This window comes from Otolemur garnettii, unplaced genomic scaffold (assembly GCF_000181295.1).
Source record: "Otolemur garnettii isolate 467f Iridium unplaced genomic scaffold, OtoGar3 scaffold00051, whole genome shotgun sequence".
NCBI classification, from domain to species: domain Eukaryota; kingdom Metazoa; phylum Chordata; class Mammalia; order Primates; family Galagidae; genus Otolemur; species Otolemur garnettii.
Genome location: NW_003852446.1, coordinates 10103190 through 10114717, shown reverse-complemented (window position 1 = coordinate 10114717; position 11528 = coordinate 10103190). Strand labels below are relative to the sequence as shown.

The 11528-nt window shown below is 39.0% G+C and overlaps 1 protein-coding gene across 1 annotated transcript in view; it reads right to left on the bottom strand.

Annotated features, from left to right (window-relative positions):
* POLA1 (DNA polymerase alpha 1, catalytic subunit) overlaps positions 1 to 11528 on the bottom strand; it is a 307100-nt gene that overhangs the window by 283410 nt on the left and 12162 nt on the right. The window contains exons 5-10 of the mRNA XM_023514374.1: positions 4435 to 4550; positions 3912 to 3974; positions 2694 to 2786; positions 2211 to 2298; positions 1723 to 1924; positions 1455 to 1633 (exon numbers count right to left, since the gene is read on the bottom strand). Of these exons, the coding sequence (XP_023370142.1) occupies positions 1455 to 1633; positions 1723 to 1924; positions 2211 to 2298; positions 2694 to 2786; positions 3912 to 3974; positions 4435 to 4550 (741 nt within the window). The remainder of the gene's footprint in view (positions 1 to 1454; positions 1634 to 1722; positions 1925 to 2210; positions 2299 to 2693; positions 2787 to 3911; positions 3975 to 4434; positions 4551 to 11528) is intronic.

The window sequence follows — 11528 nt, the reverse complement described above, 5'->3', positions numbered from 1 at the left end:
GGCGCCGAGCCATGAGGCTATTTTTTAGAGCTAGAGTCTCACTCTTGCTCAGGCTGGTCTGGAACTCCTGAGTTCAAGCAATCCACCCACCTCAGGCCTTCCAGAGTGCTGGGATTACTGGCTCAAGCCTGACAGTTAATACTTATCTTCCTATTCATACAGTCGACTTTACTGACACCTAGGTACTCCCTCTATCTTCAAGGGAGGCTGCCTCCAGGAAACCACTTTGAAAAATGCAGTTTATATCTACCAAGGATCCAAAAATGGATCTAAATAAAAACAACTCTGTTAAGGGGAGGATACTGTATCGTACATTACTCTGACAGAATTCATCATGCCCCATCCCACAGTGAAGGGCTCAAAGTGGCAGCCCTGGCTTTTTGTGAGTCAAGATTTCATAGTATTAGCTCATTAGGATGACCTGGGAATCATCCTTGATTCCTCCCTTCTGTCACCTCACTCATCCTGTCCTTTGATAGGTTTCTATCAAAATGCTTATCAAATGCCTGCACTTCTCCCCTTCTACCCAGCCATGAGAGTCCAGGAAACTAGCATCCCTTTCCTGGATGGACTGATCTCCAGGTATTCCATAGTTACCATGACCCTACTTCAGCTGACCCCTCCACAAGTGTGTGCACGCACACACAGTGCCTATCCACCACACAAACCAGAGAGCTCCTGTTAAAATGTAAACCCAATTATGTGACCATCACCCCATGCATTTAAAATCCTCCCCTTGGTCCTAGACTAAGATTCAAAATTCATTAATATGGCTTTCAAAGTTCTTCATTAACTGGCCTTTGCCTTTACCCCCTAACTTCATTCTATACCAGTCCTGTCACTTGACTACTATGCTATAACCACATGGGACCCCTCCTTCCTCTGTCCAGGCCTTTACATATACTGGTTCCTTAACCTGAAATGCCCTTTCCTCAGGTGTGCAGGTGCCTTAATTCTCAGCCCATTGGTAACCTCCTCAGATGGGCCTTCCCTGGCCATCACCCAACTCATTTCCTTTACATCATTTATTATCTTATTAACTGCTAAAGTCTCCCTACCCACTCCTACCCCACTAAAAAGTAAACGTGCTCATATTCACCCCATCTCAGTGCCTGGCACACAATTACTCAATCTGCTGTGAAAATACACAAACTAATAACTGATTCCATTTAAAGTACATTACTATAACTTTAGATACATCAAAGGTGAACCATAAACACATTCTAAAACCACATGTAACTAAATTTTAGAACAAGCATCTTTAAGGATTATTCACTCCACAGCTCCTCTCCATCAGGGTAGCTCATGAACTTTGCAATTAATAAGTACTACTTGCTTACAATGCACGTTAAGTGAGGCCAGAGTTTGACCTGAGCCAATTACAATCACTGAAGTATTTAAGGGGAAAGTGCTACTCTACACTAAAGGTATACAGTTACCTTACGCATGATTACCTGGTTGGTTGTACTGATCTTCATAGGCATCCAGCCAATAAAACTGGAATACCTGCTCCTCATCTGCCCCTTTTACCAGTGGGAGGTAACTGGAATCCACTTGAACCTCCTGAGCTGAGAAACTGTTGTCATCTTCCTGATCAATGTCCCAACAAGAGACGTCTGGGAGAAAACTTCCTCTGCAGAAATCACATTTTTAAAAACCTTTTTAAAATCCAACAGAATAATTACAGTTCTAATTGCCAGAAAAGTCATAAAATGCTCTTACAAGCAGGATGTGGTCCCTTTCCCAAGGCCTTCCTCATGTTTCACCCTCTCTGCTGGCTCACTCTTTTGGTCCCAAGTCTTGGCAGCCACTGGCTCCACATCGACCTCCTCAGCTTCCATGGGCTCATCAAAGTCGCCATCTTCAAACTCCATTGCCCCAGAGTCCTGCTTGTCTTCTTTATGCTCCTCCTGGACCATCTCTCCTGTAGGAATCATCGTACATTCCTGTCATGTGCTGGTGGCATGGGGCACACAGGCTTACCCAACACTGAACCAGCAGCCTATCCCTTTTCTAAACTATGTTTGCATTTCTCTTTAATCTCCAAATTGGATGTCTTTTTTAACTTTTACTGCTATGAATTCAAATCTTTCTAACTTAAACTTGCCACCACGATACCCATGAAATCACATTTGGTCCTCCATCACAGGGCCTCCATTTTTGACAGCAACTGCTCAACACCCTCTCACTTTGGCCTAACTCAGACTTACCAGAAAATTCAGGACATTTAAGAGGAACAGGAGTTAATGGAGGCTCCTTTCTGGAGATAGAGGAACCAGTTTTTCCTGAAGGAACTGCCTGTAAACATTTTTAAATATTTCGTCAGTTCAACCTGCATACTAAAACTATGCAACTGTCCCACCCTGACCAGAGATGACAGTTCCCATTTATAGAAAGATTTTATGTCTCATTAATGTCTTTAATTATTGTACTGTTACCTAGGCTTACAAAGAAAATAGTCGTTTCTGAGAGGAAAATTATTACATTTAGCACAGTTGTAATACCTATAATGAATACATACTAATTACTATAAAATTTACTATGAAAAAACAGGCACATGCTAGTTTTAAAATGCATGAAACTATATATTCGATGACAGTCCTCATTTAAAACAAAAATTAAAAACAAATTCAAAGGCATTTCCCTCAAATAAAAAAGCAACAAAATAAGTTTAAAGTACAAATCAAAAGTACCTTGGGGGTATGCACAGAGAAAGGATTCAGTGACGTTCCAGTAGACCTTTTCTTCTGCAGTACCATTACTGGTGGTGGAGTTATTTGAGGTGTCTGAGGAAAGGGTAAGACAAACATTCACTGCCATGCTTGGTAAAAGTACATTTCTTTACTCACTGAAGCCCAGTAAGTAAAGCATTTTTCCCTTCTCTGCCCCCCACCCCACAATCTATGTTCTTGCACTGTGGTTACTATAGCAACAATACTACAGAAATCACTAGAAAACCAGAATAGATATTAAATACCCCTCATCAATTTTTTCTTTTTAAAATTTAACATATTCTTTCACTTACGCTTTGAGAATATCACATTTTAAAATGTCAAGACAAAACTACATGATGTTGATGTTAGTCATTTTAATCAACGTCACTTAGAAAGAAGTATACTTCTAAATGAGAGCTTAGTCTTTATGAGAATGGCCACATTTCAAATTCACAGTGCAGCTAATCCTGTTTGAGTTCTATCAGGGAGAGCTCCCTGACTCTTCCTTCATTTCCACTCAGAATTCAAGACGAGCATCTCATGCTTGATTGTGCAGACTGACAGGCTTCAATCTATTTAGGGAACACACACTACAACAACTGAGCACAAGCAGGGAGCATTCACAGATCTGACTCCTGGGTGTATTCTTACTACTTCAAACAAACACCCACACAGCCCTATCTACATAATCACATAGCTGTTAACAGCTGGAAATTACGCACCTCAAATGATGAGAAGAAACCAATTTGCAGGGGTCTTGTTTTTCTTTTTGTTTTTTATAGTTTTTTTGTTGGTGCTGTCCTTGCATTTTTAAAAATTCTACCAATAGGCTCGGCGCCTGTGGCTCAAGCAGCTAAGGCGCCAGCCACATACACCCAAGGTGGCGGGTTCGAGTCCCCCGCCCCGGTGTGCACCACGAGGGGGGCAACAGTAAAAAAAAAAAAAAATGGCCGGGCACTGTGGCGGGCGCCTGTAGTCCCAGCTACTTGGGAGGCTGAGGCAGGAGACTCGCTTGAGCCCAGGAGTTGGAGGTTGCTGTGAGCGAGATGCCATGGCACTCTACCCAGGGGGATAGCTTGAGGCTCTGTCTCAAAAAAAAAAAAAATTCTACCAATAGAATCTGTATTGTATAATTATTAAAGTGTTTCTTCTGCCTATGTCCCCTGCATATTTTACAACTCCTGGAGATTCACTTACCTCCGTGTTCAGATCCTGTAGAATGTTACCTAACAGATCATCCTTAGACAAGTCCACACCTTTCTAGAAATTACAAAGAAAAACAAAATGAGAAAGCTCTACACTTAAAATTCTCACCAGAAATGTCTACAAGAGGGAGAACCTAACCAGTTCTTTATAACCTTGCTTCTTTATTCCTCACTGACTACTCATCTAGTACTCACAGATTTTAACAACCACATATATATACAATTCCTAAATCTATAGCTCCCATCTCTATTTTCATCCTCATTCCATGATCTTCCTACTAATCACTGAAATTAAACACTCTCAATTCTGATTTTCTGTTCAATTTTCTTTTCTATATCTTCCAAGTTCTAACCACTGAGGTGTTCGAGTTCACTTCAAAATCTGTATCCAACTTAGTGAGTGAAACTGAGAATCTGTTACTCAAATATATATTGAGCACCTATTGTCTGTATAATCAAATATTAATTTGCTTCACATAGGAAAAGACAAAATATAAGAAAACCACGAAACTCACATCTGCAGTTTTCTTTCCAGCACAGGCAATGAACATTGACTTAATATTATTTGGTTTTGTGACCTTGGGCTTCTTTACGTTCCTCTTGTCTTTGTTTCGTGCTCTACCATTTTTTCCTATTGGAATATAAATAGAAACATACAGCAAAAAAACAAAAATAGAAAACTAAAAGCCTAGTCACTTGCTCTATGCATATGTAAATTAGAGAAGAAATATATTAAGAATTTAAAATACAAAAATGTAAGATTTTATGCAAGGTACATAGGGAAGAACACTTTAAAAGATTTAAGAAAATCTGGGCTGGCACGGTGCCCACAGCTCAGTGGTTAGGGTGGCAGCCACATGCACTGGGGCTGGTGGGTTTGAATCCAGCCCAGGACTGCTAAACAACAATGACAACAACAACAAATAGCCAGGCGTTGTGGGAGGCACCTGTAGTCCCAGCTACTTGGGAGGCTGAGGCAAAAGAATGGCTTCTGCCCAAGAGTTTGAGATTGCTGTAAGCAGTGACACCACAGCACTCTACTAAAGGCAACATAGTGAGACTGTCTCAAAAAAAAAAGGAAAAGAAAAAGAAAATCTTGGCTAAATCTTATTACAAAAACTGATGAAACACCAGTTAAATATCAGGATAAGTGTGACTGTTTAATTGCTATTGTTAGTGTGAACAAAAAGCTTTTTAAAAAGTGGAGTGGATTGGGCAGCACCTGTGTGTCAAAGGAGTAGGGCACTGGCCCCATATGCCAGAGGTGACTAGTTCAAACCCAGCCCCAGCCAAAAACTGGAAAAAAAAAAAAAAGGTGGGGTGGTTTTTTGGTTTTACTGTTTGTTTTCCCCACAGAAATAAAAAGATAAAGCTAATCTAGAACCAAGAGCTTAGCCTAGCAGCCTTCATGAGATCACCTCTTTAGCTATACTATACAGAATCTGACAGGAAATTCAACTATGAAGAAATGGGATTACCAGTTATGCTACTGTAGCATCCTAATTTCCATTTTATGAAGAATAACAACCAGATACATACACGACATCATACCAACACTACACAGAACAGACATATCTGCTCATTAAAGAACAACTTTTGCCATATGTTTTCTCTTATGATGTATGTCACCTACGAACTTTTCTAATACTGTCAATTTTACACTCAATTTCTGATTTACCCCAGAATAGTCTCAATCTCAAAAAAAAAAACCTAGAATGAATTATTAAAATAGTGTGGTAGTGCCAAACAAACAGGTCAAATGAAATAAAAAATAAAGTCTAAGGCTGGGCGTGGTGGCTCACACCTGTAATCCTAGCACTCTGGGAGGCCAAGGCAGATGGATTGCTTGCACTCAGACTGCCGCATCTCTCCTAAAAATACAAAATACTGGGTGTTGTGGCAGGTGCCTATAGTCCCAACTATTCAGGAGTCTGAGGCCAGGGGATCACCTGATCCCAAGAGTTTGGGGTTGCTGTGAGCTATGACATCACAGCACTCTACCAAGGGTGACAAAGTGAAACTGTCTCAAAAAAAAAAAAAAGGCTAGAATAAGACTCGTTTATAATACTTACGGAAATTTAGCATATAACTCAAGTGGCATTTCATATCACTAGGGAAGAGATGGATTTTCTTCAGTAGTGTTGGATATCCATTTGTAAGGGAATGAACCAGTATAAACACCAAATGGATGACACATCAAAATTTTTAAAAAGGAACAAGTTTATTAAGTTTACAAGTACTTAATAAAAAGCTGTTGTAACCTCATTCTAACTATGATTCAAAATTCATTTGCAAAAAATTGATAAATTTAATTAAACCAGAAACAAAACAAAAATTAAGAAATAATTTTTCCAATATGTTATCACTGATAAAGGACTAATCTGTCTGATAGAAATTTCCTTGATGTAAAGAATTTTTTTTAAAAAGACCAAAAGCCCAAAAGGAAAGTGGACCATAAACATAAATATATATGAAAAGTTACTAAATTTTATGAAAATATGCTCAACTTTCTAAGTAAAAGAAATGCAACTGAAAACCACACTGAAATGGCACCTTGCACATAGCAGAGTAGCAAAAATTTGGACGCTTAATAACACACTCTATTAGCAAAGCTGTAGGGAAACAGACATTCTTATATTGTTCATGGGAGTATAAAATGGAGCAACTTCTATGAAGAAGAATTTGGCACTATCTAATAAAACCTGATGTGCATTTACACTTGGAGCTAGCAGTACCACATCTAGAAATTGTCTCTGAGGGAAACATATGCACAGAGTTATTGGATATGGAACTATTTGTAATAGCAAATTATTAAAAATAATCTAAATGTTCCTCCAATGAAGCCATTTGAATAAACTAGGGTACACCCATACAATGGAATATTATGCAGCTATATAGAAATAAATAAGAGTGAAAAAAGATCTCTGCATACTAATATGGAGTGATTTCCAGGCTGTCTTGTTCCCTGAAAAAAGCAAAGTACAAAACTATCTACAGATATTATCTTTTGTGTAAGAAAGAAGATGAAACAGAAATATATACACACAATTACACTCCTGGGTATATAGCACAAAGAAATTGAAAACAGATGTTCAAACAAAAAAACTGTGCACAAATGTTCACAGCAGCACTATGCATAATAGGTGGAAACAATCAAACATCCATCCACTAATGAATGATAAAATGTAGTAAATGCACACAGAATATTAGTCAGCCATAAAAAGGAATATGGTTAATACAGGCTAAAACATGAGTGGAACTTGAAAACGTTACACTAAGTGAAAGAGGCCAAAAATAAAAGGTAACATATTACATGATTCCATTTATGTGAAATGCCCAGAATAAGGAAATCCATACAGACAGAAAGCAAACGAACGGTTGCCAGGGCTGGAGGAAGAGAGACTGGAGAGTGACTGCTAATGGGTATGGAGCTTCCGTTTAGGGTGATGAAAATGTTCCAGAAGTAGATAATGCTGATGGCTGCAAACACTGTGAATGTACTAAATGTCACTCACGGAAAATTTCACATTATGTGTATTTTCCCTCAATAACAAAAGATATTTTTCATGTGCCTAAGACTTATAGGACATTTGTGAAAAATGTGAGACAGAACTGCATCAAGGAACTTAATACGTTTATTGAGATCGCTTGGAGCACTTTGAGAACACAATATAATTTAAATAGTGTAGAAATTCAGGTCTTAAAACAATGAAAAGGTCGATAGAGGTCTAAACAGCAAGGATGGCTTCATAAGGTGGCTTTAATCCCATCGTTGTAGGTTAGTAGGATTTAGACAAAAGGATAAAAAGGTTAAAAATACAAGTAAACATCTGAGGTAGAATTATTCCACAATTTAGTATTTCTGGTTTGTTTTATTGCATTTTCCAATAAGTTTTTCTTCATTAGGACTTGGCTGACATTGTTCTCTATCTCTGTTTGAAAACAACAAGCCAGGGATTAGATCCACACCATAAAGAACTGACCTTTCACTTCTAGTCATAACTCAACAATTTATTATAAGTCTTAAAGTAGACTGCAGAATTTCACTTTCCTTTCTAAGATCTTGTGCCCTAACTGGGCTCCTAAGTGAGGGACATTGAAACAGTGGGTATTTGTGGGTGAATGATGGTGGCAAAGCATGAAATAAAATTCCTAAGGCTAGCTCTCTTCCACAATGTCAAATCATTTTCTTAACCAATGTATTACTGGGCAGAGATAATATGATGAGTATGGAAACAAATGGCTCACTTATTCAACAACTACTACATACTTCTTTGTGCCTATTACTATGATCAGGATGACCAGAACAGGGGTCCTTTCTCTGACAAGCTCACTATCCAGCCTAAACTCCTATTTACAGCTGACAAAACTGAAATCCAGATAGGTAATGACATTAATTCAAGATGACACTGACAATTAATGAAGCCATAACTCTAACACAGGCCTCTTCAGTTCAAGGATATGAAAGCAGTCAATGGACTCATCCACCTCCTTCAGGGACTCACATAAACTAGGAATGGGTAGTACACGATTAGGCACACTGTTACTGAATAGTATCAGTTGTATACGAGTTTCCACTTTACACAGGCTGGCAGAAACCAGAAAAACGGTCCACATAATCTCATCTAACTAATAAATGAATGAAATAAATAACATCCTATGTGGGAAAAAATGCACATATGCTTATTTTTTGTAAAAGGAAACACAAGAAGGATAAACCAGAAACTAATATAAAAATGGTCACCTATGGACATGAGTAGAAATGATGTAGAAAGCACAGGGGACGACAACAATATTTATCTGAGTAAATCTCTTAATATCGTTTTAATTTTTAAATCACATAAATGTTTTATAATATTCAGAAGATAAAATTAACACATAAGGATATTTTAAAAACTGAAATTTGAATACAAACAAAAACTAATGAATCTGGGCAGTATACTGACCACACACACAAAAAAATTACTTTATGTAACTTCTGAACCCTTAGTTGGAAATGTGTATATGCCAACAACACATAAACTTGTAAAGAAATCATAAGCTTTACTTAGAAAGGCTATTAATAGAGGTATTGAGAGTTCTAAAATTATTTTGTGCATATTTTAAAAAACAAGGTTTTTTGTTGAGGGTGAAGACATACAAATACAGAATTGGGAAGATGAAAAAGCAACCGGTTCAAATAGAAAAAAAAGACAAAGGAACCAGTAAAGTTGGATTTGAACCAACTGAATGTCTGAATTTATGATATAGTATAATCTTATTCTGCTCACTGAAATGGCTAGAAGCCATCACACTCTAGTAGCAGTGAACATATCCATCCCCTAGACCTGAACACCATTCCCCACTAAAGGAACCAGGATTCTCCAGACGGTGGACTCCAGGTCTCCAAAAGGAAGACCCAATGATAAATGGGAGTTTGCTCTTTCTTGCTGATTAGTTTGAGTTCTCTATAGATTTGGATTATAAGCCCTTTGTCAGCTCTGTAACATGTAAATATATTCTCCCAGGTCAGGTGCCCAGGCTCACGCCTAGCACCCCAGGAGGCCAAGGCAGGCAGACTGCTTGAGCTCAGAGGTTTCAGATGAGCCTGAGCAACAAGACCCTGTATCTACTAAAAATAGGAAAATGAGCCAAGCTTCAAGGTACACATCTGTAGACCCACGTACTTGGGAGGCTGAGGCAAGAGGACCACTTGAGCCCAAGAGCTTGAGATTGCTGTGAGCTATGATGCCACTGTACTCATCCATGGGACAGAGAATTACTATCTCCAAAAAAAAGTCTCCCATTCTGAAAGTTGTCTATTTCCTTTAATTGTTGTGGCCTCAGCCATGCAGGAGCTTTTTAGCTTGATCAGGTGGTCCCATTTTAGGTGTTGCCACAATTGCCAATGGGATCTTCTTCATAAAATCTTTCCCCAGGCTGATATTGTCAAGAGTTTTTCCCATACTTTCTTCCAGAATTTTTATCATTCTGTGTCCTAGATTCAAATCTTTTATCCAACGTAGGTCAATTTTTTATAAGTGGTGAGAGGTGTGGGTCCAATTTCAGTCTTTTGCATGTGGCTAGCCAGTTCTCCCAGCACCATTTATTAAACAGAGAATCTTTTCCCCAGTGTATGCTTTTGGTTGGTTTAATGACAATCATATGGCAATATGAGGCTGATTTCATCTCTGGGTTTTCTATTCTGTTCCATAAATCTATGTCTCTATTTTTGTGCCAATACCATGCTGTTTTGATCACTATAAACTTGTAATATAACCTGAAGTTTGATAAAGTGATACTTCCAGATTTGTTTTCATTTCTAAGAATTGCATTGGCTCTTCAGAGTTTTTTCTGGTTCCATATGAAACAAACAACTATTTTTTTCAATAGGCGTGGGTGTAGAGAGAAGAGTTATACACTGTTGGTGGGACTGCAAATTAATAGTCTTTTTGAAAAGAAGCATGGAGGACCCTCAAAGAACTCAAAATAGATCATCCATTTGATCCTGCAATCCCATTACTAGGTATCTACCCCGGAGGAAAAAAATCATTTTACTGTAAGGACATTGGCACTAGAATGTTTATCTCAGTTCAATTCACAGTCACCAAGATGTGGCAATAACCCAAGTGCCCATCAATTCACAAATGCATAAATAAACTATGGTATATGTATACCATGGAATGCTATTCAGCCATAAAGAAAGATGGAGACTTTACATCTTTTCTATTTACCTTGATAGATTTGGAGAACATCCTCCTAAGTAAAGTACAAGAATGGAAGAGGAAGTATCCAATGTACTCAGTATTTTTTTTTTGAGACTGAGTCTCACTTTGTTGCCCTCAGTATAGTGCTGTGACGTCATAGCTCACAGCAACCTCAAACTCTTGGGCCCAAGCAACTCTCTTGCCTCAGCCTCCCGAGTAGCTGGGACTACAGGTGACCGCCGCTGTGCTCAGCCGTTTTTAGAGACAGAGGTCTCACTCTTGGCTCAGGCTGGTCTCGAACCTGTGAGCTCAGGCAATCCACCCATCTCGGCCTGCCAAAGTGCTAGGTTTACAGGCATGAGCCACCGTGCCCAGCTCAATGTACTCAGTATTAATATGAAACCAGAAGATGAACAACTACATACCCACAGGAGAGAAAAACACAACTACATTTCCAAGTGTGGGAAGGAGGAAAGGAGGAAGGGATTGTCGTGCACTCACCTAACCAGCACAATGTAAGGGTATATGGCACACCTCCTGGGTGAAGGACTCAACTACAACTTGGACTTTATCTAACAAATGCAAACAATGTAACCTAATTGAGTGTGACCTCATATCAATTGGAAATAAAAAATGATCATGTAAACTGAATTGTAACAGGAAATCTTTTAGAAATCCATGAGTCTAAAATGATAATTCTGGCTCAGCACCTGTGGCTCAAGTGGCTAAGGCGCCAGCAACATATACCTAAGGTGGCAGGTTTGAATCCAGCCCAGGCCTGCCAAACAACAATGACTGCTGCAACCAAAAACTAGCCGGGCGTTGTGGGGGGCGCCTGTGGTCCCAGCTACTTGGGAGGCTGAGGCAGGAGACTCACTTGAGCCCAGGAGTTGGAGGTTGCTGTGAGCTGTGATGCCACAGCA